The sequence below is a fragment of the Chanodichthys erythropterus genome, chromosome 12, assembly GCF_024489055.1.
Source record: "Chanodichthys erythropterus isolate Z2021 chromosome 12, ASM2448905v1, whole genome shotgun sequence".
In the NCBI taxonomy this organism is placed as follows: domain Eukaryota; kingdom Metazoa; phylum Chordata; class Actinopteri; order Cypriniformes; family Xenocyprididae; genus Chanodichthys; species Chanodichthys erythropterus.
This window is the reverse complement of record NC_090232.1, coordinates 44,532,506-44,559,556: the sequence shown is the minus strand read 5'-3', so window position 1 is coordinate 44,559,556 and position 27,051 is coordinate 44,532,506. Positions and strand designations below refer to the sequence as shown.

General features: G+C 38.5%; 2 protein-coding genes across 5 annotated transcripts; one reads left to right on the top strand and one right to left on the bottom strand.

Annotated features, from left to right (window-relative positions):
- Window positions 1–144: 144 nt before the first annotated feature.
- rln3b (relaxin 3b) lies at window positions 145–1,802 on the bottom strand. Its single transcript, XM_067404645.1, has 2 exons — window positions 1,472–1,802; window positions 145–600 (listed from the first exon to the last, which is right to left on the bottom strand). Exons 1-2 carry the CDS (start codon window positions 1,641–1,643, stop codon window positions 302–304), a joined length of 471 nt encoding a protein of 156 aa, XP_067260746.1. The 5' UTR covers window positions 1,644–1,802; the 3' UTR covers window positions 145–301.
- A 2,298-nt stretch (window positions 1,803–4,100) lies between these two features.
- Window positions 4,101–25,746, top strand: rfx1b (regulatory factor X, 1b (influences HLA class II expression)). 4 transcript variants are annotated; one of them, XM_067404368.1, is made up of 18 exons: window positions 4,101–4,364; window positions 9,205–9,562; window positions 12,184–12,281; window positions 12,373–12,450; window positions 15,200–15,261; window positions 15,356–15,698; window positions 16,077–16,258; window positions 17,957–18,076; window positions 18,160–18,281; window positions 18,411–18,529; window positions 18,624–18,733; window positions 18,827–18,978; window positions 20,224–20,321; window positions 20,403–20,552; window positions 20,651–20,859; window positions 23,762–23,915; window positions 23,992–24,037; window positions 24,150–25,746. In XM_067404368.1, the coding sequence occupies exons 2-18, from the start codon at window positions 9,226–9,228 to the stop codon at window positions 24,296–24,298; spliced, it is 2,529 nt and encodes an 842-aa protein (XP_067260469.1). In that variant the 5' UTR covers window positions 4,101–4,364; window positions 9,205–9,225; the 3' UTR covers window positions 24,299–25,746. The 4 variants fall into 4 exon arrangements, with proteins under 4 accessions (XP_067260469.1, XP_067260470.1, XP_067260471.1 ...); XM_067404369.1 differs by having other exon boundaries at window positions 4,103–4,364; window positions 12,376–12,450; XM_067404370.1 differs by lacking the exons at window positions 4,101–4,364; window positions 9,205–9,562 and adding an exon at window positions 10,734–11,130.
- Window positions 25,747–27,051: the final 1,305 nt, after the last annotated feature.

Sequence of the window (27,051 nt, the reverse complement as noted above, 5' to 3'; positions counted from 1 at the left end):
ATGATATTATAAACCAAATGACACTGAACTCTATCGCAATCAAAACTTTATTCCAGTCTGCTGTTATTAAATCCATGACCATACAAGAACATCACAAGGACAGAGATGAAGAAAAGGTTTTGAACACAGTAACAAACAGGCTCTTCACTTTGGCTAAAATCTGCTATTCCTACACATCGGACACAAATATTTTCACTATTTTATAGAAACAACCTTCAGCAAGCTTCATTCTTCACATATGGGAAGGCTGGAATGGAAGTAAAAGACGAGGAAGGGTGGAGAAATGGGATCACACAGTCCTTTAACATAACGAGCTGATCTCGCTCTTACTGCAGCCCCATTTACAGCAGGCGTTGGACAGCCCGACCACCACATCCCGTCCCTTCCTGTCTGACGTGCGTAAGGCCTCCAGCACTTCCTCTGAGATGAGGGAGCGTGCGGGGCGGCTGAACACGGGGCTCTCCTGACCCTCTCCGGCCCAGGGGAGGGCCTCTGAGTCGGGACGGGGTCTGTATGACAGTCCAGGGAGGATGGGGTTGGCGGCCCAGCTGTCAGAGGCCTCGTCGTCATGAGTGGAGAGCAGATCACTGGACAGGTCACCTGATCAGAGAACAACACAAAAATATGTGACTGTTATTATTGCTCAAAGTCTGTGTTTGTGATTCAAACACTCGTATAGTCTGACATGAGCGATTCCTCAAATCATGTGTCTTGTTGAGGAGATGTGCTGTTATTTTACTTTGAGTAATCATTTTTAAACTGCTTGATGATTAAAAAATAATTTGATTATTAAAAAGAACAGCTGAAAATCAGTTCACAAATAAAATATATAGTTTAAATTATTACTGCCTTTAGTTGTTTTTTTTATAAGAAATGCAAACGTGCCTAAAACGCCAACTTGATTAGATTTATACTTGGTTTTAATAAATAGAGTTTGTAGTAAAAATACAAAACTGTTTTTGGTTTCTTCTTTTTTTATGTAATGTAATGTTTATTTAACCAGGGAAATGTGAAAACATTAAGTATAAATGGTACATTTTTACAAAAAAATAAAATAAAACATTAAAAAAAACATATAAATATGAACATACATTAAAGTAAAAATGTATTACTAATATAATTAATAATAATTTAATTTTTTTTAGCAATGATAATTATTACTATTAAATTGTAGTCTAAAGATCATTTCATTATTTAGATCATATGTAATATTTATTTTAGTTTATTTTGTGTATTTTACGTGGCTCAGTTTGTTTATTTTGTTCATTTATTTAGTCTATTATTGTGTCAAAACATAGCTATTCAAAAATAGATATTATTTGTGTGTGTGTGTCAATAAGGTGTAAAGTCGAAACTTACATCATCTATGGAAGGAAATTTGGGTTAATCTAACTGTGTGAAGTATATTGGAATTAACAAGTAAATAATAAAATGAAATGAACAAAAAAGTCTTCAAAAATCTCACTCTTACCTGAGACATCCAGAGATCTCCTCCAGCGCGAGCCTCCACAGGTGAAGATGACCGCCCGGATGAACTCTCTGCCGCACAGCTTCACTCCGTACATGGGGTGGCCGTCTGTGGCCTGAGCGCTGCCCAGCAGCGCCACCAGCAGGGCGAGCGTGAGAACTGCAGCTTTACACATGAGGACGATGATGAGAGTGAAAGTTTGAGGTGCTGAAAATGTTTCTCAGAGGTCCTTCTTGGTTTGAAAGATGGTCTAACGTCTCCTCAGCCTGGTGTGTCTTTTATAGGGGTTTATGGAGCCTGCGCTGTTTGCGTGTCAGTCAGATGGACTGTGATAGCAGGGCAGAGACCTTTTGGGAAACAAAGCCCCGGCCCAGCGCTTCTATAATTAACCTGTGCACCTCTATATGGAGGTGATGTCGAATGAAGCGACCTAATCTCATCACTCCTGACCTTTTTGTTGTCATACACACCGTCTAATCGCACAAAATGGGGAATGAATTACGAAGTTGAACGCACACACTGGCACAAGCGCTGTACTTTCAGTCAGATATATGTAAATGTCTATTTTAATGATCCTAAATAAAGAAAATTCTGTTTTGAATGAATAAAATCAAAATCGACGTTTCTTATTTTTTTATATTGCATATATTTAAAATGGCAGTATTTATTATAAAGGATTTATCCATGCACATCATTATTTTATTTTTTTTAATTCATGTGCCTCGTAATCTTAACCCGCGAGGGCGGGACAACCTCACTCCCATGAGATCGACCAATAGCAAACCACAACCGTCCAATCATCCAATCAGTTCCCCATGGACAAAATCAAGCCCCGCCCTACATTTGTTCTTGTTTGAGAAGCCGTTTCACTCGCATATACATCAGTGTTGCCAAGTCAGTGTTTTTCATGTCCGCGGGTTGAAACGAACCCAAATAACGTGATATTTTGTATTTGATCATATTTTACCTTGATTTTCACCCGGAGGCCCCCTGAAACGCCATTGGGCTAGTTTTGAGTAGCAATTGACCCTTTGCCTGGAGTTTGATTGACAAGCGATCTAACCAATCGGAACGCCAAATCCGCCATTTTGTCTGACAAAGCAGTCAGGAGTTAAAAGATTAACCTCGGTGGACTTGAACTTGAAAAATGGTGTGTACTGACGTCTTTCCGCATTTGAAACAACATTGAACTCATGTTCATTGATGTTTATTTAATGATATAAATTAACTAGTAAGAAGAGATGATCGGGTGGCGTGACAGTGCCATGGCTTGTCGGACAAAGCAACAGTAACTAAGGGGGGCGGGTCTTTGCGAAGGGTCAATTGGGTGGGTTTTTTGGGCGGGTGAAAACCTGGCAACCCTGATAACCATCACAATAGGGAGGAAAAGACTATCACAACTTTCATTTCTTGCCGACTTTAAATTAAATAAATGAAAGTTTACCATGAATTACAAAGAAAGCTAATTTTAAAAAGTTAATACAGGACTCGCACACTATGATACAAATTTATTGCATGTGAAGTACACTAAAGAGCACAGGCACTGTGAAGACATCTTGCCCTGTAGGGTCATGAAAAAAAAAAGAAAAAAAAAAACATCAACCAAGACCCAGATACCACATAAGAGCAAGATTTCACATCTGAGGTAATACAATGCATGATTTCCATATCCATATACCATAAAATGTGCATGATAATCCAATTAATATCCTATTTAATACACAATAAAGATTTAAAGAATAGAAAACACGTGGGGTGCAGATAGCTGACCTCTCGTGACACGAGGAGCCCAGGTGACATTTCAAACAGATAAGAAGAGGATATGGATGTGAGAAATTGAGTGATGGTTATGTGTGTGTGGTTATTTAGAATCAGAAAGCAGCTTATAAGCATATCAGCAAAAGCCTGTTTCTTCTTAATCATAGAGTCATGAGATAACAAGAGTCTGGAGAATATGATTCAGACACTGGCATTCACAGAGATAACAGCACATGGATGAGCCTTCAGCATATGGGCTAATTGGTTGCCTGTCTGACCTCAGTGATAATTTAAAGTATTATGATTAATATGCTAATGGACTCACACTGCATGCATAGCTATAATTAAAATATAACAAAATTAGAAATAAAATGGAGACTTTTATGCTTAAAATGAGATTAAATTATATTCTTTTTCATGTATTTACTCAAGGTACATTATTCGAACACTAGTCTTAATAAATAAATCTTGTTTTATGGAAAAAATATGACTTCTATCTGTGGATGTTTACCTTTTTCAGTAAATAATGTTTACCAAATTCAGCAAATAAACTATTTACTTTGCAAATGGTACATAAATATAATATAATACATAGCCTAAATATATATCATATATATATATATATATATATCAGGTTCAAAAACTGTTTAATATGGCAACGTTTTGTAAGAGTAATGCAAATAAATATGATTTTTCTCTACATTTTTCATAAATAGCTGTGTGGTTAACAACAATTACCTTTTATCAAGAGTAACCGGAGTTGACCGTGACGTTTGACTGACAGAAATCTAGTCCAATAAATGAACGCAAAGGGGGCGTGTACTTCTTGCGTAATGGTGCAGCTCGACTGACAGCAACTGACAGCGAATGACAATGTCAGTTTGTTATTGACACTCGCCTCATCCAATCGTGAAGAGAGAAGACCGTTTCCCTTGGCGACACGCAGCCAACCGCTGCTAAGCAAGAGGGCGGTGCTTAGACGGGTGGGTAGCAACAGTTGCCCCGGTGAGGACGAGGCGCCATAGTCACGGTAGTCGTGGCGACAAGAACCCAGCAACGAGAATCAACAACAACAATTTGAGCCATTAAGAAAATAAAACTCCGCGCCAAACTAAGATCGTCCAGCAAGAAGCGAAAGGTGAACGCAACAACTTTATTTCACGCAACCTACTCTTGTTTTTTGTTGCAAGTGCTGAAGTGTGCTAGACGCGATTTCCTCAGTTATCGCGCTTCAACTCGACCCCGCGCCTCTCGCACGCGCTGGCGGTTGTTATGACGATGTCAAATCTGCTCTAGAGCTACAAAATGGCGGGTGTTGTAACGTGAGAGTGTGTGACTTTTACTTGTTGTTGATGTTTGTTTATGGTGACCATGACGTCAGAAGTGTGTTTAACTGACTTGATGACTGAAACGGGCGAGTAGTTCAGGATCAAATGTCAAAGAGCGACTTTTGACAGTGAATCTGCATTCGACTGTGGTCTTTTTTTCGGTGCTCCGTTTTTCTGGAGTTTATTTAACGCAGATGATGATGAAATGTAGGCATTCGGTGGATCAAACTCTCGTGAATTGTATTTTCAGGGGGTTGAAAACTTTGTAGAGGGAGTCGTCGAACAGCCATATGTGTGCCAAATCAGCTCCAGAGCGGAGGGAGTGGAGGGGGCGTGTCCAGGACAGGGGCGGGGCGTGGGAAGTTAAAAGGGCGTGATTGACAGATGTCTATCCAGTTTCATACTTTGTTGTCTAGCAGCAGTAAACAAAAGTAAATACATATTAAAACATACAGATATAAAATATTATTTATGATATAATTTTAAAATAGATACTATATTATTCAGGCAAAATCATGCATGAAGATCACATTTACTTTGCTTTTGAAATCATAGCATTGACCATATTACGCCACATTTTATGTTTAGTCAGATTTATGGTCTGTCAATTAGTTGATGCTCTGTGACATTTTGCATGTAAATTTGTCAGCATATTTGAATATATGACGCTTATTCAGATATGTATTTTTTAAAAGTTTTATTTTTATGGAATGATTTTAATGATATGAGTTGTTCCTTTCAGGCTGTTTAACACAATGGCTTCCTCACTAATTCCTACAGTAACTTCATATGCACACTGGCACACACTGTAATCACAAGACAGGACACGCAAAGGCCGCCTGTTACCTCTAATTTGAGGAAAAATGAGAGTACTGTTAAACAAGTTTAGCCAGCTTGAAACCGCAAAGGATTTATGTGTGTCTGACAGGGAAAGAGAATGTGGTTAGTTTTACATGCAGTCTCAAAAAAAAAAACCCTGCTGGAATTTAAAGGTGCAATATGTAAGATTTTTGCAGTAAAATATCCAAAAACCACTAGGCCAGTGTTATATATTTTCACTTGAGTACTTACAATATCCCAAATGTTTCCAACTATTTGTAAATCGTGAGAAAATTGCAATTTTAACCAAGGCTCAGGGACTTGTGAGGAGTCGCCTTTCAATTGTGCCATACCCACGTTACCCTCGATTTCCAGTTTTATTTTGTAGAAACCAGGGAAACACCAAAGACGATTTAATATATTACATGTTTTAATAGGCAAGGGAACAACTGTTTGGTTACGTTTATAGACAGAAAACTAATTATTGTTATAGCTCAACACGTTTAGTCTTATTGTTTCAATAAAATTTTCTTGATTATTTGCGAGTACCCTGCTTTACCATGCCTCAGAGAAAACTATTTTGTGAAGTAGCTAACATAGCATAATCAGATGCAGCTTTATTTTTAGTAACTTTCATACAGTAAGTTTTAAATCTTACTGCAGTGTGTCTCAAACAAGTGTCTCACTGATTTTTTTTAAAAAATACAACTAATTCAAATTGATTAAACATTTTTAAATAGACTGCAGCAATTAACATTTTGTCATAATCTCTAGTAAATCACGTTATTTTGTTTAGATGTCTATTCAGAATTGTGATCTGTTTGAAACGAAAAAAATTAAGATTCTTAATTTCGAGAAAAAATTCGTTAAATTATGAGAAAAATGTCATTAAATTTTGAGAAAAAAGTCAAGATAAAATGTTGAGAATAAACTCATTAAATTATGAGAATAAAGTCATTAAATTACGCGAAAACAAAACAAATTCGTAATTTAACAAATTGTTGCTGCAAGAGCACCTGTATTTGCAACCATACCTCTCGTTTCCTCCCCATAAAAGCCAATTCGCAGTTGAGAGGAATAAACGCATTCAATTTGCCTTTAGAAGCAGCGCGCTGCATACACACTGCCCCCTGCTGTCGCACATTAGGAAATACAGCTGACACTCAAATTACCGGTACTAATAAAACGAAGAACCGGACCGTTTTTAAAAGCAGGGTATCGCGATACCTTTCTAGTACCGGTATATTGTGCAACACTAGTGTTACCTCATACTCATGACCGAAAAAGTGGAAGCAGCGCCGGCGACTGTGTCATATTAAAAGTTCTGATGCTTGTGAGGCGTGTGTTGCGCAATCTCTCCAGCTTCTCGTTCAGCTCCCACAACACTCGGTCCTGCTCTGCTTCATACTACAGTAACATTAATAATCACATCCATGAACATGATTTCTTCCTGAGTCCTATCCCGATTGTTTCCACCGGCTGTGATGTGAAGACCACATGTCACAAGATTCCGCGCTCAAACTTGCCGTAATCGAGCTATTCCATTGTTTTGAATAGGTCTCTAGCGACCTCTAGCGGACATAAATCTTACATGTTGTACCTTTAAGTGAAACAAAATGTTTGACACTTTTTAGCTAAATTGTTGTTGTTGAGAAATATTAAAATATTCTAAACGCATGTTAGGCTATGTTATAATTCTGTATTCAATTAACTATTTAGTTAAGCCAACAGAAAAATGGCAATGAATTTGCTTAATAAAAGAATGTTTTGATGAAAATTTGTGTCTTTATTATTAGACACTATTGCATTTTTACAATAACATATTAACAAGGCAAGAGACTACAGGTGAATAGGGTACGTTTTTTAACTAATAGATCTTACAATGCTTTCCTTTGTTGATGAATCACAGTATATTAGGACAATTGTTTTGTATTACAAGTATTCTGGAATGTTTAAAGCAAATAATGTAATATTTAAATAAATTATAAGTGTGTACTATATGACAAATAGAGTTGCACGATTCTGGATAAATTAAGAATCTTAATTTTTTTGTTTCAAACAGATCACAATTCTGAATAGACATCTAAACAAAATAACGTGATTTACTAGAGATTATGGCAAAATGTTAATTGCTGCAGTCTATTTAAAAATGTTTAATCAATTTGAATTAGTTGTATTTTAAAAAAAAAATCAGTTGCAATGAATGATTCAATGACTCACTCGAATACTTCACTTGTTTCATTACTGGGCTGCGTTTAACTCCACTTTTAGACATACACTTGTGAACTTCCCTAAGCACTTCTCCTCGGGGGGAAACCCCACCACCATTTTGAAGCGCTTTCAACTTCTTCAAGTGGACGAGGGAAGTTTATACTGGTCCCCTCGATTTTGACTGAGGGAGTAAGTCTACACAATATGTACACTTCAGGCAGATCCATAAACCACAATGCAACGTGATTGTGACATCACAGCAGGTTGCGCTTAATTTACCCCCACAACTATATGTATGATATTTTAACATTTAACCGCATAATACTTGTAGCTACCTTAAGATGACTGTTACAGTTTATTGTATTGTAGTCATTTTCATTTGTGTAATTTTTTAATATACATACATACCAAGCATACATACAGGCCTATAGAATGATGCGTAAAACAAATTCATAAGGGAAAAAAACTAAATAATAAATCGGCTCCATTGCGGATTGCAGTGATCAAGGGCTTAGTGCTTTCCATATAAACACATCGCAAGGGTTCCGCCAGTATTGGGCACTCAAGCAACATAAGCAATGACGTGCATCTGAGTCAACGAGACGGAGGGACGTTAGCGAGGGAAGGCCGTAAATAAAATTGGACATAAATGGAGCCCTGGAGGAATGAGCATTTTGAACAAATCTCTTGAATGACTGATTCAATGACAAATACACTTTTTAAGTCATTGGTCACCACCTACTGGTGTAACAATGTAATTGATACAATCTTTATTTGAAGCATCAAGTTACTTTCAAAAGGTGATTTGCTCTATTTTGATCGCTAGTGTTTATATCCAAACTATAAACTTTTATCCCAGTACTTCTGTAATAATTTAAATGTTTGTAACAGACACAACCATACTGTGATGTTCAAAAGACTGTTTGTGAAGCTGTTTCATACCTATACATGACAGCGGCTCATCCTGGCTCAGCGGCAGCGCAAACGCAGATCTGAATGTTCGCTGTGATTTTGTCAACGGTTTAATAGACACAGGCGAATAGTTGTTATTTAGGAATGTTTGAATCGAGAATGCAATCTTTTAATGATTAATCGTGCAGCTCTACACTATACTACGCACACTATCAGTATGCACTAATTTGCATATATATCCAGAACAGAAATTGAACATCTATTAAAAGCAGGTTCAAAATGTTGTTGATCTGTCAACAGCCAATTTGGGAATATATAAAGAAATGGTATTTGAAGAATCCCCTGTATAAAAACCTTCAGAATATAGATTGGTGTATGTAAGTGCTGCTGAAGTGCAGGAGAAATGTTGAATGTACAGATGCAAATAGATAAAGTGTAATAAAACAAACAAACACTAAAATGTGTATTTTGCTTGTTTTCTTTCCACTAGTTTGGAAGCAAAATGGCACATAATCTCAAAATTGACCAGTTCATGAAAAACAATAGTTTTGACTGAATTCTTCTTCCACAAGGACACAAATGTAATTTAAGTGTAATTGTGAAATAACCTCCAGGGCAATACTGCCTATCATAAAACCAAGAAGTCCAAATCTGTTTGCTTTTAACTTCCTGCATGGCTTAATCTGTCTTTTTCATTTCTATTTGCAGAGGGATTTGGCTGTTGTCGTCATGGCAACTTCAGGCTACACTGCTGAGGAGCTTCAACCCTCCCAGTCACAAGGGGGCAACGTCACGACAGCCTCTTCGACCCAGCAAAAAGCCACTTCTACCACCACGTCTCAGTTCCTGTCCGACATGCAGAGCTCGCCGGGGTCTGCTTCAGCACAGACGGGCTCTATCATAAGAGCGCAGGCCACACCCTTGGTCGCTCAAAAGAAAGTCCTAGCCACGCCCCCTCAGGGAGCCGTGACCGCAGCGCAGTATGTCGCAGGAGAGATACAAAGCCCTGCCTCCCAGTCAGGAAACGGCCAGAGCGCCCAGCAGTACATTGTGGTAACCGTTACCGGTGAGCACAAGCACTTCACTAGATGTACACTTAACTTCCCATGTCACACTTAGTTGGGATTGAACCTGCAGACCAGACCATTATGGCGCCACTAGTTTGTATGCATTGCATGTACGAAAGCGTGTGTAATGCGATCTAACAGACACCTGACACCTTCTTGGTCTCTCCCTGAATAGAAAGACCTCGAAATAAATGCAACAGCAGCCGTGTGTATCTCCACACATGTTCTCTTCTGCTTGAGCTTTTAATTTAACACGCACAGACGCACACACACGTTTTTTCTGATGACTGAACATTGTAACGCTCTAATTGGCAGCCGTAATGACAGCACTGCCTATTCAGCAGCCTGGAGAAGTGTGTGTGGATGGACTTCCTATCGCTGCAGCTTTAATTCACACAAAGTTTATATGGGAAAGAAGGACGGTACTGTGAGACCTGATAGATTAAAGATAGTGACCACACAAAAACCTTAAATAAATAAGTGAATGTCAAAATAAAAATGATCCCATGATTTACTCACCCTCAAGCCGTCCTAGTGATTTTTAAAGCTCAAAAATGCATCAATCCATCATAAAAATAATCCATATGGCTTCAGGGGTTTAATAACCCCATTCTGAAGTGAAGTGATGGGTTTTTGTAATAAAAATGTCCATATTTAAAACTTTATAACCCTTTATAACCCTACTTTTATGATTGATGGATGCATTTTTTTAGGCTTCAAAATCACAGCCTCCAATTCACTACAATTATAAAGCTTGGTAGAGCCAGAGTATTATACAATATGTCTCAGATTGTGTTCGTCTGAAAGAAGAAAGTCATATACACCTAGGATGGCTTGAGGGTGAGTAAATCATGGGCTAATTTTCATTTTTGGGTAAACAAACCCTTTAAGCAGAAAATCATCATATTAGAATGAAGGATCATGTGACACTGAAGACTGGAGTAATGATGCTGAAAATACAGCTTTGATCACAGGAATAAATTACATTTTATAGTTTATTCAAAGAGAAAACAGTAATTTTAAGTTGTATTAAATATCACAATATCACTGATTTTACTGTGTTTTTGATCTCAAAATGCAGCTTTGGTGAGCAGAAAAGACTCTTTGAGAAACATTAAAAAATCTTAATTATTCCAAACTTTTGAATGGTAGTGTGTATAATTAGTGATAATTTAATCAAAATATTAAAATGAAAAGAAAATATTGACTATATTTTTATATTGAAAAAAGTATATATATTTATTGCGAATTTATTTATATTATGTATTATTAACTTAAAACACATAAAATTACATATGTTGATATAAAACTCATGCTGACTAAAAACGTTTCTATATAAAATATATAGGAAAAGATAAAAAAAAGTTTTTATGTATAGTATATCATTTTAATTTTATAGCAGATAGATATTTGTATCAATCGATATGAAAAAAGAGAACAGCAAAACACTGTAGTTGAAAGCTGATCACGTGAAGGATGGCGAAATCAGAGAATAATTTAATTGAGTAGAGAGATAAACTGAAGGATACAGGAAAATACAGAATGAAAATCAAAATAAAAGCCACAGGTAAAGTAAGCGGTGCATATCCTCATCCTTTCTTTAGCTTGATTTCTCCTCTCTCAATCTCTCTCTCTCTCTATCTGATACCTGTGTTTACCTGAACTAGAGCTTTCTTGCTCCATCTGTGGAGATTAATTGTTCAAGGCCGGTCGTATGAGCGTGATATAAAGAGAAATGGCTGGATGTGTCTCAGTGTTCAGATCATGTTCTACAGTAGCTGTTTGTACAGTCTGGATGTGCTCTATCGTAAGTATGAGGGCTTGTTTTGGCATTTGTTAGCTGTTTCTGTATTGACTTCATTTTTATGTCCTTCTGTAGCTTTTGTACTGAGTGAAACACATATCTTCCCCTTGACGCAGTCATCATTTCCTCCTTTCTGAGTGTGGTTTTCTCACGTGTTTCCTTCTCATTTAGAGTTTTTGTTTCTTTATCTTTCTTTTCAGTGAGTCTTCCTCTCATTGTGTGTCTCTCTTGCACACACACACACACACACACACACACACACACACACACACACACACACACACACACACACATATGCGCATCTCTTTGCATTAAGATGTGGTGGATGTTATACTCAGTACTGTAAAGTAGCCATATTCTACAGTTTTGCTGAATTTAGTTTTTTTGTTTGTTTTTTTTTGAGCCCAGAATGTTCCTCTAAATTAAACATGTTGTTTTGGCTACTGTATCTTTAAGATTTTGATATGTTAATTACCTTTTATGACTGGTAACGTCATTTAAAAACAATGAAATGAGTAGCAATGCCGTAGACAAGTTGCTGAATACTGAATATGTAAATGTGGGTAGTCATTCACGTCACATAATCATGATGATTTCAGTCACTTTTGCAGTTTTGTGTCAAATGTTTTTTTTTTTTTCCCCATTTGTAATTTCCATTTTAGTTCTTAAAGTTACAGTACGTTTTTATACAATTAATCTCAACATCAAGAACAATCTTGTTTCAGTGATATGATCGCTTTAATATGAGAATGAGTTTCTGTCTGAAAATTTCGAGCATATTATATGACTTGTTTTTGTGTGTCTGTCTTCATATAGAGGGCTCGCTTCACTCAAATGACTCTGAATCTAGCTCTCCTCCGGCGGGACAGACAGGTGTACCCACACAGGTAGTGCAGCAGGTGCAGACAGCACAGGTAATGCATGTACATTTGTGTATATATGGGTTATATACATCAAAACCATAATAATCAGATGAGTCCATAAACTGTGGTGGTCTGTGTCCAGCAGAGGTCAGTTGTTCAGGCCGCAACCAAGAGTCAAAGTGGACAACTGGGGGTCAGTAATCTACACATCACACCTGAGGTACAAACACACACACTACACAACTTCTAAACATGAGGTCTAGATGACTGTATACAAATTTAGGGTTGACTTCTTACGCTGTGTTCCAAATTATTATGCAAGTGACATATCAGTAGGATTTCAGTACAATAAACATTGCATTTCAGCCACCTCTAACCAAAGCTTACAAGTGAAACATTTACAGTGGGTTTAGAAATACATGAAGACTCATTTTTAAAGGGGTGGTTGATTATGATTTCACCTTTTTAATGTTGCTGTTTGAGCATAAACAACATCTGCAAAGTTACAACGCTTAAAGTTCAATGCAAAGAGAGATGTTTTCTTTTACAGAAATCACTTTTTAAAGGTGGCGTAAGTAGATTTTTCAAAAACACTGTTTGGAAGTTATTTGGGCCGACACCAATAACAAATGTGTAACCAATCAGCATTAGGGTGCGTATGACGATCGAGGAGACAGAACGAGTAAGAGGAAGATTTGAAAAAGAAAAAAAAATGCAGAAAGAGAGAGAAGACACAATACAAAAGAGCTCAATCGAATATCACTGGAATGAAGGTTTATGACTGGGCAAGATTTTTAGGACCCGCGTTAATATAAAAAAAGCTTTCCAGCACTGGAGAGAGCTAAGCGGGAAGGCCTGAAAACAGATGCGGAGGTTGCTTTGATTCCACTTCAGATGTGAGTAACACTGGGTTTGAGTGTCATGATTGCCTGGAGCTGCTGTGCTGTTTGAATTTACTCTTGTGTACTATACGTTCAATTTTTATGCTTCCTTGGCGTTCGTTCATCTGCGTTTTATTTTTCGTGAAGCATTTTGCTGCGCGTCAGCTGCGATAAACAGACATCCTCTCTCATTGCGTGTATAACGGAGGCCAGCTAGTGAGAGTTGTGCAGGTAAACCACTGCGCATTGACGACCGCTAGAGAATGCGGTGTTTATTGTCATTGTTAGTGCACTCGCCTCGCCTGCCAGGAGCGAACGGGTCAGTGTTTGAGACCGACTTGGAGCAGGGTGGTTAGGAATAGCATTGGAGAGTTTTGGAGGCGGAGCAATGAAAAGAGGGGTGGGTTTGTTTGGGTTGATTTCAAATATCAACAATGTCCAACAGCGTTTTTGAAAATCTTCTTATCCCACCTTTAAGGACTATAACAAATGGCTGGTAGGGACTACAGCGAGCTTCTTCATGGGTTAGTGACATCCCTAAGCCTAAAATTGACATAAACCCCACCCCTGACAACATGCAAAAAAGGGGACGAGGCCATGTTGGGCTGCTTTAGATAAGAGGAAGAGTTGTAGTAGTAGAATGTTGTTGCCTGCCATCATTTTACGCCGGACTGCTTCACAAATGAGGGTCAATTCAACTCTGGATTTGCACAAAAGATTAACATGACGGCACATGCTAGTTGATGAGTTGAATCAACTCCACAGCAACTACATACATTTATCCACTAACCATTCAGAAACATCCAGATTCATTCTAAAAGTTCTTTCTGAGTCTCTCTATCAGTGTTGACTCCGTTTTGAACAATGTAAGGCTGAACACCGTTACTGATCCTCATTTTAGCTGCGTGAGATTCTCCAGCTTTTTTGTTGTTGTGAAACCGAAGCACGAGTTGTTAAAGCTCCGCCCTCTGGGAGCAGCAGCTCATTTGCATTTAAAGGGACACACACAAAAATGATGTGTTTTGCTCACACCCAAATAGGGGCAATTTTGACAAGCTATAATATATGATCTGAGGGGTATTTTGAGCTGAAACTTCACAGACACATTCTGGGGACACCAGAGACGTATATTACATCTTGTGAAAAGGGCATAATAGGCCCCTTTAAATAGTTTTAATTGAATTCTGTACTACAATAGATGGTCTAAATGGATGGATTTCTGGATGGTTGGTGAGTGGCCACCACGTTCCAACAAGACTGCAACGTCAGCAAGGAACTAGTGCGTGATGATTTGGGCTGGAATATTGGGAAGTGAGATTGAAGGTCCCTTGTTAAAATGGTGTCAAAATGACCTCTGCAAGATATGTGTGGAGTTTATAACTGGCCATTTTCTGCTATGGTATAAAAAAGAAGGATAGTGCCTTCTGAAATAAATGATTTTCATTCAGCACAATGCTGCAAAAAACAACTTGTCACTAAAACTGTTTGAAAATGTATTTCTAAACCCACTGTAAACATGTCTCTTTGTGAGCTGTGGTTAGTAGTGGCTGAATCTGACCGAGTTCTCTTGTGCTAGTAGTTGATAGTTCGATAATCTCTATTCAGTTTTCTCAAAATATTAGTTGTTTTCACGCCTTTTGCAAGACATTGCACTACTTCATGCTTTTCATCTTCAGAAAGATCTTTCTTCCTATATTGCATGAGAACTGTGACTTGCTCAACAATGTGGAACAACCTCTCTAAGTTTTGGCTTTCTGTTTACCTAATAAGAACTGGCAAAATATTGATCAAACCTGTCTGAGATTGATACAGTTATCTAAAAAGAAATGGAGAAATAGAACACTTTCTTTGAAAAACTAAAATCTGAATGTTTATTGTACTGAAATCCTACTGATATGTTGCTTGCATAATAATTTGGAACACAGTGTATATTTTGTGATGTTCACCTCATATCTGACTCGGTTAAACCAAACCTGAGGAAGAAATAGAAGGATCCGGCCATGGGAGACAAACAGATGAGCGCATCAGCAAGCAGACATGAGCCATTTAAACGTCTGATGTGAAACTGATGTTTGTTTGTGTGTCTAGGTACAGCATGTGTACTCAGGCCAGTTTGTGGAGGGAGACAACAACTACAACAATACTGCAATGTGAGCATAAACACACACAGGCATTTATTTAGCTTCTCCTACTCGTGAAAACATTAACATTGCTCTGTATTTCTCTTTCTCTCTCCCTCTTCAGTCGTTCCAGTAGTTACCCGTTCACAGACCCCACCCTCTTCCCTCAAGCCACGCCTTCTGTCACTTACTATGAGACCTCGCCCACCACCGGCTCCCAGGTCACGTCCCCTGCCACCACTCAGGCTGTGTCTGTGACGTCCGATATGGGCACGGGGGTGGTCTCCATGTTTTCAGAGGGCAATTCGGGGATCACTGTGGTGGCTGGAGGGTCTTCGTCGGGAGTGGGCGGGGCAGGGGGCGTGGTCACCAGTGGAGGGGCGGGGAGTTACGTGATTCAGGGTGGCTACATGCTTGGTGGAGGGAACCAGAATTTCTCACACAACACACGCGCTTCGCCTGCGACTGTGAGTATGTTTGTTTGCATCGGTACGGGCATGAATAATGCTTCAGATTCTCAACCAGAGTTTCACCCGCTTTTGCTGACAAATAAAAGTGGATTTCTGCTAGACTTTTGACAGCTCCAGGGTTTTTTTGCTAAAAATTACAGATCAACTTCGGGTTTTTTCTCACCCGCGTAGTCGTATAGACAGAGGGGCGGTGCCAAAATCAAAAGTGTGTTGAAGTTTTTGGCAAAAGGGAACGCCACAGCCCCGTTTTCTCTAGTCATACAGCACAGATTTCAAAAACATTTTCACATTTCTGCTGCATAGACAGCCAGGATTTATTAAAGGGCCATCTTGTCAGTGGTTGCTCTTTAACCATCTACTGTCTTCTGTCTTCAGGTGCAGTGGCTGATGGATAACTACGAGACAGCTGAAGGTGTAAGTCTTCCTCGCTGTACTCTCTACTGTCATTACCTCCTGCACTGCCAGCAGACCAAGCTGGAACCCGTGAACGCCGCCTCCTTTGGCAAACTCATCCGCTCCGTGTTCATGGGCCTCAGGACCAGACGTCTCGGCACCAGGTACAATCATACTGTCCAGACCAGGTGTGGTGCAATAAAGCTTCAAGCCACGACAAGAAACGTGCAACATTTTGCTTTATTTCAATGTTTATTGTATCGGTTAGCTCCACCCACAGTCAAATCACATTGGTCCAGACATTTTTTTATTCAGTAACAAGACTACAAACAAAACTATTTTCTTCAGCTAGTTGCCAAGTTAAAGGGTTAGTTCACCCAAAAATGAAAATTCTGCCATTTATTACTCACCCTCATGCTGTTCCACACGCTTCGTTCATCTTCGGAACACAAATTAAGATATTTTTGTTGAAATCTGCTGGCTCCGTGAGGCCTGCATAGGGAGCAATGACATTTCCTCTCTCAAGATCCATTAATGTACTAAAAACATATTTAAATTGGTTCATGTGAGTACAGTGGTTCAATATTAATATTATAAAGCGACAAGAATATTTTTGGAGCGCCAAAAAAACCCAAAATAACGACTTATATTGTGATGGCTGATTTCAAAACACTGCTTCAGGAAATTTCTGAGAATAATGAATCAGCGTGTCAAATCAGCGGTTTGGAGCGCCAAAGTCACTTGATTTCAGCAGTTTGGCTTTGACACCTGATCTGAATCATGATTCGATATGCTGATTCATAACGCTCCGAAGTTTCCTGAAGCAGTCGGTCATCACTATTTTTTGGGCGCACCAAAAATATTCTCGTCACTTTATAATTTTAATATTGAACCACTGTACTCACATGAACCGATTTAGTACATTTATGGATCTTGGCTATGCAGGCCTCACTGGGCCATCGGATTTCAACTAAAATATCTTAATTTGTGTTCCAAAGATTAACGAAGGTCTTACGGGTGTGGAACGGCATGAGGGTGAATAATATATGACATTGTCTTCATTTTTGGGTGAACTAACCCTTTAACATTTCCAATTTTTTTTTTTAGTTTAAGCACTAAAATAACTAAAACTATTAATAAAAACTATATATAAAAATATAAAAAAGCCTAAATACACAACAAAATTACTAAAATTAAAGTGAAAACAGAAAATATAATATATATTAAAAGGGTCCCTATATTAAAGGGTCAGTTCACCCAAAAATGAAATTTGTCATTAATTACTCACCCTCATGTCCTTACAAATCCGTAAGACTTTCGTTCATCTTCTGAGCACAAATTAAGATCTTTTTAATGAAATATGAGATTTCTGTCCCTCCATTGACAGTCTACACAACTACCACTATCAAGCCCCAGAAAGGCAGTAAAGACATCATTAAAGTACTCCATGTGACTCCAGTGGTTTAACCTTAAAGTGACGCGAGTGCTTTGTTTGTGCAAAAAAAACAAAAAACACAATTTACCACTTTATTTACAAAATATTAATCTCCAACACACATTCACGAGAGCACCAAGACTCATGAGTGTTGTGTTGACGCGAGAGCAGACAAGCATGTTGCGTAGGCTGTCAATGGAGGGACAGAAAGCTCTCAGATTTGATCAAAAAGATCTTAATTTTTGTTCTGAAGATGAACAAAAGTCTTACTCTTACAGGTTTGGAATGACATGAGGGTAAGTAATTAATGACAGAATTTTCATTTTTGGGTGAACTAACCCTTTAACAAAAACTATAATGGTATATCAATGATACTAAAATATCAGTGGCTAGAACAGGCTAATAATAAAGCGTGTGTGTGTTTCAGAGGGAACTCTAAGTACCATTACTATGGCCTTCGAATAAAGAGCAACTCCCCCCTGCACAGACTGGTAGAAGACCAGCAACACCTGGCCATGAGACAACAGCCATACTCCCAGAAACAGAGGTGTGTGTGTGTTTACGGTTTGTGTTGATGATCACTTGCTGTTATTAGTTTGATTGATTGACAGCCCTCATCTCTTGGTAAAGATTAAAGCCTGTGCAGAAGGTGGAGGGACTGACCAATGGAATGGGCCTGGGGGTGGGGCATCAACAAGGGGCAGGGCTATCCGACATCAGCGCCCAGGTTCACCAGTATCAGCAGTTTTTGGGTGAGACAATCTGTCTTTCTCTATACAGGTTATTGTAAAATGGAAATGTAGGAGCAGCTCTCTCTTTTGGACATGTAATTGTATTCTACAGGATATGACATCAGCTGTTTGAATGTGTGTGTGTCTCAGATGCGTCTCGCAGTCTGCCGGAGTTCCCTGTGATCGAGGATGAGGGTAAATCTCTGCCGGACGGACTCCTTCCTCAGCACATACTCACATATCAGCTGGTCTACAGAGAGCACTGCGAGGTGTGTGTGTGTGTGTGTGTGTGTGTGTGTGCACTCAGGATGTCAGATGTGTGTTTATTGTAGTGTTCTGGTGTATATGTGTGTTTGTTTGTAGGCGATTCTGGACGTGATGGTAAACCTGCAGTTCCCTCTTGTGGAGACACTGTGGAAGAGCTACTGGAGGTTCAGTGAAGGACAAACCAGTGACACGGACACACTTGACCTGTGAGAGCTGCTCACATACACACATATATTGACTTCTCATACCATCACAAGTGTTGTGATGTTGTCTTGTGTCTCACTGACTTCTCTCTACAGTCATGATGAATCGGAGAAGCGTTTGCCCAAGTCAGTTCTGGTTCTGTTGTGTAAATATGAGCCCGTCCTCAACTGGACCCGTGAATGTGACAACTTGCTGTACCAAAGCCTAGTGGAGATCCTCATCCCTGATGTCCTGAGACCCATCCCCAGTGAGTTACACAACTCTACACAAACTCTAAACTCCATACCACTGTGTTACAAAACTTTACAAAATGCTATGCACACTATATAATCACAATCCTCTGTGAGATACACAATCCTACACAATGCTATAAAAACTCTATATCAACTCTAGTCCAGCGAGTTAAATTCTTCACAATTCCAAACAAACACTACACAAAGTATATAAACTCGATCGCAGTTATTTACAACTCTTCACCGTCCTGTTACACGCTACCATTAGTTATAAAACTTTATACAAACTATATAAACACCATTACAATTAGTAACTCTATATAACTCTATACAAACAATATATAATCACAATCCTCAGTGAGCTACACAATCCTACACAATAAAATAAAATCAACTCTAGGCCCAATGAATTACAAAACTCTACAAACTCTAAACAAACTTTATATAAATCAACTTGATTTACCAAAGCTTAGTGGAGATACTCATCCCTGATGTCCCGAGACCCAGTGAGTTATACAACACTAAAATTATTTAATTACTAAACTATCCTTTAAAAGGCAACTCAAGACACTGTTATTTAAACAAGCTTTTAGTTGATTGGGCTTAAGTTTTAATTTTATTTGTATATTAATGTGGTTTTACTTTGTAAAGCACTTTGTGATTGTATCTGTGAAAAGTGCTCTATAAATAAACTTTACTTACTTACTAATATGAATATTCCAGTGAATTACAACTCTACACAAACTCAAACCACAGTAAATTACAGAATTCTATAAGACATAACCCTTTAAAATCTTAAAATCCCTTTAAAACTCCATATAGACAACATCCCCAGTAAGTTACACAAATTTGCAAAATGCTTCTAGAATATAAATTCTAGTCCCAATGAGTTACAAAAATGTACACATAGCTACTGAAACTCTATACAAACTCTATACAAGCTACACAACTTTACATAGACTATACAGCATGATATGAAGATATAATCAATGAAATGTACAATTCCCTAAAAAAAATCTCTATATAACTCTATATAACCATACAAAGCTCTAAAAATAGTGTAAACTCTTCACAATTGGATATAACACCACACTATTCAACAGAACTCAGTACAGCTCAACATTCTCATTCTTTCCTTATGATTAAAGTCATTTTGTTGCAGCAAATGGCCATGAAAGTAAATAAAAATTGTACTTTAATTGCAGAATTTGAGGTCTAATTATCTTTATTTTGACTCTCTCGCTCTTTGTTCCTGTTAGGTGCCTTAACTCAAGCCATCCGTAACTTTGCTAAGAGTCTGGAGAACTGGCTCACCAATGCCATGATCAGCATCCCAGAGGAGATGGTCCGCATCAAGGTCTGATACACACACAGATTTTTTCTGACTGGCCTCTGTCCTCGGTGTGGTCATGCTAACGCTGTGTGTTGTTTTGTGTAGGTGGTGTGTGCGGGAGCGTTTGCTCAGACTCTGCGGCGCTACACGTCTCTCAATCATCTGGCTCAGGCGGCCCGCGCCGTCCTGCAGAACACGGCTCAGATCACACAGATGCTCAGCGACCTCAACCGTGTCGACTTCACCAACGTACAGGTAACACAGCTCGCTCTTTTCATATCACATCCTCAGATCTCCCTTCAGATCTTAATCTGTGTGTGTGTGTGTGTGTGTGTGTGTATGTGTGTGTTTAGGAGCAGGCCTCATGGGTGTGTGGCTGTGAAGATGGCATGGTCCAGAGGCTGGAGCAGGACTTTAAAATCACCCTGCAGCAGCAGAACTCTCTGGAGCAGTGGGCTGCGTGGCTGGATGGAGTGGTCTCACAGGTCCTGAAGCCGTACACCGATAGCCAGACCTTACCCAAAGCGGCCAAACTCTTCCTGCTCAAATGGAGCTTCTACAGGTGAGAGTACTGCTTACCGCCCAGTGTACACAGAGTTTAGTTTTGTGTAATGAATCTCTGGCCCTTGTATTAAGATGTGTTTTGGTCGATCGAATCACAAGTGAACATTCCCGTTTACACCTCGTGTTTTAATCTGTCACTTTTGTCCACTTTTAACCACTTCTGTCCTGACTTCTTCGAGGAGAGGGTCTATGGGCAGGTAAATGTATTGGTTTTTTCAGATCTTTCGATCTAATGGACAAAATAAGCTCACAAAATTTAATTATGAATGCGCACAGAGATGACGAAAAACATACGGAGTAAAGCAGCTTTCATTTCTGCCCTGACAACCACAAGACCAGCTGAACACTGTGTTAGAAATCAGGAATGGTGAGAGAACATTGTGCTTGGTACATTTTTCCTCTTCAAACCAGTGGCGGCTGGTGCAAAAAATATTTGGGGGGGGCGCAAAAAAAAAATTTTTGAAATGCAGGAATGAATAGGCTAATTGTTAAATATCTATTTATCAAGTGATATAATAATGTATCTATCTAAAACATGGAAAATTCAGTATTTAAAGCATGCCATAGGGCTGAGATCTAAAAAAAATATATCTGTATTTAATTAAAAAAAAATATTTAAGATCCTGCCCAATATTGTCCTAGAAACAATGTTCATACTGAAGGCTATAAAAACAAACATGAATGTAACTGTGTAGTATATGCTATAAATTATGTGCAAAAAAGGGGTCAAATCACATTAGGCCTAGGCTACATTCTAAAATTGTACCTTTACAATCTAAAAACTAAATGTTTTTTGCAGCAGAAATTAAATACACTAAACTAAAATGAAAATAAATAAAAAAAGAACAGACTAATAATTATTATTATTATTTTAATTACCCTAGAATAGTCACTTTACACAGTTACTGCTATCGTACAAATACACAAAGTTGTAGGTTCGAAATTATACATATGACATAATTATGTTCGCCAACAAAAACAAATTTTTCCACAAATATTCTGAGCAAAATGTATTTTACTCAGTTTGAACTCCGTCTGTTCGGCTCGCGGCGCTCGTTCGCGGAAGTTTGTGCTTGCTGAAGGCTCATCCACGCCTGACCTATGCTCCTGACTGCAAAATGGAAATATTTTCTCGATTTTCTAACTTTTACAGATGGAGAATTTGTCTGTGAAATGTAAATTATGCACTGAGGAAATTATTAAATGTCACTTCAGCTTAAAAAAAATTATTAATAAAGGTATGTTTGTTTCCACCAATCGCTGCACAAGTTAAGGTTACGTATGATGAAGAAAGCCCTCCCGGAACCCATAGAGATTGCATTGTAGTGCCTGCAGTTTGAAAAAGAAGTTCTTTGAATGGAAGTCTATGAGAGAAGTCGGGGCAAATCTCCGCCAGACTGAAATGCCCAAAAAGAGGCGGTACTCCACAGAGCGTGATTCGACGCTGATTTGACTATATCCAGAGCCAGAACAAACAGCCTAGCAGTGACAGCTAGCGTAACTCTGTGGTTGAACGTGATTGAAAAATCCGCCCCTTTCTTACTTTGGTGGTGCGTCGCCCTATTGCCCTAATGAAGAAACCGCCCCTGCTTCAAACCAAACTTGGGTCTTCAGCTGACAAAAGGGGCTTTCACACCAGAAGAACCTTTTCATACTTCCTTGGCGGAAGTACCCAGATTCAGGAGTGTTCGCACCGCAGGAACTAGGAACAGTTTTAGTTCTAGGAACTCCTTTTGGGGGAACTAAATAAGATCCTACTTCAGATTAGGGTCTAAACCAGCACAATAGGAACTATCAGTGACGTAAGTATATGTTGATTGGCCGAACGCACAAGAAACACTAGTACTCGCCATTTTTAAAAATGCTGTGTAAACACAGTTTATAGCCTATATATTTACTCCACAAACTCTATATAGATGGACCTCTCGAGTTCAGGAGAAAATCCATTGCAACTTTGAGGGGACCAAGCGACACATGATTATGTATTTCCACTCAGAAGATAATGAATGGGAGCGGCGTATGCTCAGGGTCTGATGTTCTCAGCGCCGTCAAAATAAAAGTCACAACAACAAGCATATTACGCCACTTCAGAGTTCCTGCTGCCGCTGTGAATGCAACCCGGAAAACACACCTATGGGAACAATTAGTTCTTGGGGAACCACCCTGGTAACTACCCAGTCTGAAAGCCCCTATTGTTTAAAGGATCACTCCACTTTTTTTGAAAATATTTTCCAACTCCCCTAGAGTTAAACAGTTGAGTTTTACCGTTTTCGAATCCATTCAGCCGATCTCCAGGTCTGTCGGTACCACTTTTAGCATAGCTTAGCATAATTAATTGAATCTGATTAGACCGTTAGCATCTCACTCAAAAATGACCAAAGAGTTTCCATATTTTTCCTATTTAAAACTCGACTCTTCTCTAGTTACATTGTGTACTAAGACTGAAAAATTAAAAGTTGTGTTTTTTTAGCCCAATATGGCTATGAACTATACTCTTATTCCGGTGTAATAATCAAGGAACTTCCTTTAAATCCCATCTGGCTAGCTCGCTTCCCATAATGTTTACACGTTAGTTCAGTAGGCGGAGAGTAGGCTGTATTTTGCGATGTTCGAGCGCATTCAACTACATGAATGTCTACACTATGAAAGTAATCCGGTCAAATGCATTTTCGACTACCTCTGGAAGTGGTCGAAAATGGACAAGCTCGTTTTAGACCCCCATTACACCTGCGTCATCCACTTGAGATTCGATCAACCAAAATGCATCTTAATACCAGGTGTAAACAGGGCCACAGATTAAATGAGTAAGAAAGCTGATGGCAGCCCCATACCGTGTGCTTTTAAAGGTTTTAGTGTCTATAGTTGTTATATTGTTATAAAAACATATGTGTGTTTTGTAGTTCAATGGTGATCAGAGATCTGACCCTGCGCAGCGCAGCCAGTTTCGGCTCGTTTCATCTGATCAGACTGCTGTATGATGAGTACATGTACTACCTGATCGAGCACAGAGTCGCACAGGCCAAAGGAGAGACGCCTATCGCTGTTATGGGAGAGGTATGCATTCACACACATTTACATACTGTCAAATAAACAGTCATACAGTGGTTTCACTTCATGTTTGTTGTTTCAGTTTGCCTGTCTGAACAGAAGTCAGAGGTCAATGGATCCTGATAAAGGTACATACTGATTCAGAACTAATCCACCAATCCATATTTTATATGCAAGCACATAGCACTGCTCTAGAGACCACCCAGAACATTCTCTCATCAGTAAATGTCATGTGTGTAGATGAGGAAGAGGACGATGAGACGGACGAAACCGATGAGGATCAGGACATGCCTGTTCCGGACAACTCTGTGGTTCTGGGGGACGAGTCACTGGAGCCGCCCACAAAACTGGCCAGAACAGAGCTGTTCAACAACACCACTCAAAACTAACACACACATTCACACTTACACTGTCATTCTGTGGATGAAATGACTGTATGTGCTGAAGTCACTGCTTTCAGAGTCAGGTCAGATCTAAACACAATCTTCAGTTTTGCTGAGTTGTTAAAGGAAGTTCAGGTCATTTACTGTAAACAGAGAAACACAACAAGATATTGATCAGTTGAGTTTCCTAAGGTGCAGAAGACCTCAGAGCTGCTATATGAGCTGATGAAGAACGGTAACATTCACATGCCTTAATTAAACACACACATTTTCATTGCCTTCATTTTCTCAATCAAAGCTGCCATGTGTCTTTACTCTTAAAGGAACAGCTCACCCAAAAATTAAAGCGTTCACCCTCATGTCGTTCCAAAGACTGTCTTTGTGTGTTCCGCAGAAGAAAAAAGTCATACGGGTTTGAAACGATATGAGGATGAGTGTAAAATTATGACAGAAGTGTAATTTTTGGCAAACTGTTCCTTTAAGAGTGCTGTTCTGATGAAGTCCATCTGCTCCATGCTGCCATAGAAATCATCCTTTGCCAAAGCCAATCATACCTTACCTAGGCCTGTTCCTCATTAATATTCATGAGTGTAGTCATGTGTCACTGAAGACAGCAGATTTTGCATTTCACAGCTTTAACGCCACGTCCTTCCATGCTTTCGTCTTTTCTTTTCTTTTTTTTAAATATTAATGAAAATATATATACAATTGTTGTGCTTTAATCGGATGTCTAATTTTGATGCTTTGTGATTCGATCAGATTGTCTAATGCAAATGGATCAAATGTGCCTTCAGAGGATTATTCAATCTAGAGATCCATAAATGTATAAATAAATGTCAAAAACAATCGTGAGGATGCTTTAATTTTCTTATTCTGACATCTGATCAGGCCTTGTTCATAAAATAAGAGCAGAATCAATTCATTGTAAAACCGGTTTGACAATTATCATGTGCATTTCAATGCAAAAATGTATATAAAGAAGGATTTCCACAGATTCATTCAGCTCAAGTTTCATGAATGAGGCTCAATGTATGTTTTATCATTGACCACTACAATGAATTAAAAGAATCATGTGTTCATAACGAGATTCATTTCATCTGTCAGTGTTCTTCATAATCTTTCATTCTACATCCACACAAGTGAACCGAGCACAAATGATTCATTTTTAACAAACATACTGAACTCATTTATTATTAAAGAGTGCCGAGATGTTTAGTGATTGGACGCTTCAGTCATACATATTCTGTATCCAATTAACGCCCGTTCACACCAAGAACGATAACTATAACGATAATTAGCATCCACACCAATGGATGATATCGTTTTGTTTATTTTAAGCGCGCGCTGCAGTTTTGTCGTCTGCCGCTTTAAATGCTCGTTTTCAGCTATAAACACTTAAAGTATTAGTCCACTTTTAAATACACTTTTCCTGATAAATTTACTCACCTCCATGTCATCCAAGATGTTCATGTCTTTCTTTCGTCAGTCGAAAAGAAATGAAGGTTTTTGATGAAAACATTCCAGGATTATTCTCCATATATAGTGGATTTCAACGGCTAGCAACAGGTTGAAGGTCCAAATTGCAGTTTTAGTGCAGCTTCAAAGGGCTTTAAACGATACCAGACGAGGAATAAGGGTCTTATCTAGAGAAACGATCGGTCATTTTCGAAAAAAAATGAAATACAACCGTTTATGCTTTATCGCCTTGAACGTACTTTCCGTTTCCGCATTCTTCAAAACGCTTACGCTGAATGTTCTACGAATCTACGCCTTCCCTATTCAACTTACGGAAAAAAACGAAACTGGCGCCGCGTTCGTGGAAGGCGTAGAACATTCAGCGTAAGCGTTTTGAAGAATGCGGAAACGGAAAGTACGTTCAAGGCGATATTTTGCATAAAAGGTTGTATTTTTTTTTAGAAAATGATCGATCGTTTCGCTAGATAAGACCCTTATTCCTCGTCTGGTATCGTTCAAAGCCCTCTAAAACTGCAATTTGGACCTTCAACCTGTTGGTAGCCGTTGAAATCCACTATATGGAGAAAAATCCTGGAATATTTTCCTCAAAAACCTTCATTTCTTTTCGACTGACGAAAGAAAGACATGAACATCTTGGATGACATGGGAGTGAGTAACGTTAAATTTATCAGGTAAAGTGTATTTAAAAGCGGACTAATCCTTTTAGCATTTCAGGTTTTGCCAGCCAATCAGCAGCTAGAGTGTTCTGCTAAACGAATCAAATGATCGAAATGATTCTGCAGCAATTTTAATGGCACAAACATGATTGTTCACGCTTAATGAATAAAAGAATAGATATGCTAGTGATGATTATGAATACACACGCACATGTTTATATTGTTTTGGAGTATATATACGTATATAAATCAATGTTTCTTTCATTGTTCTACTATATGCAAATGGTATGGATTTAGTTGTATGAAATGATTCCATTGTTTGATTATGCTATATGTATGATATAGTTTTATGATCTTGTACTGTTTGAAACCATAATGGCCTTATTTGAAGTGTAACTGTAGCAGAAATCGATGTAAAAATCTGTATTATTGTGCCTCAAAGTTCAGTGTCCCTTTAAAGAAAAGCTTTTAAGAAAATTCATGCATTCAGATGTGCTGTATTTGTTACAAACATTATTTTTAACTTTCAGTGTCATTATTGTTAACTAAAACTATTAAAATCATCAATAATTGAAATAAAATATAAGATGAAATATGTAAACAAGTAGAAAAATGAAACTGAATTAA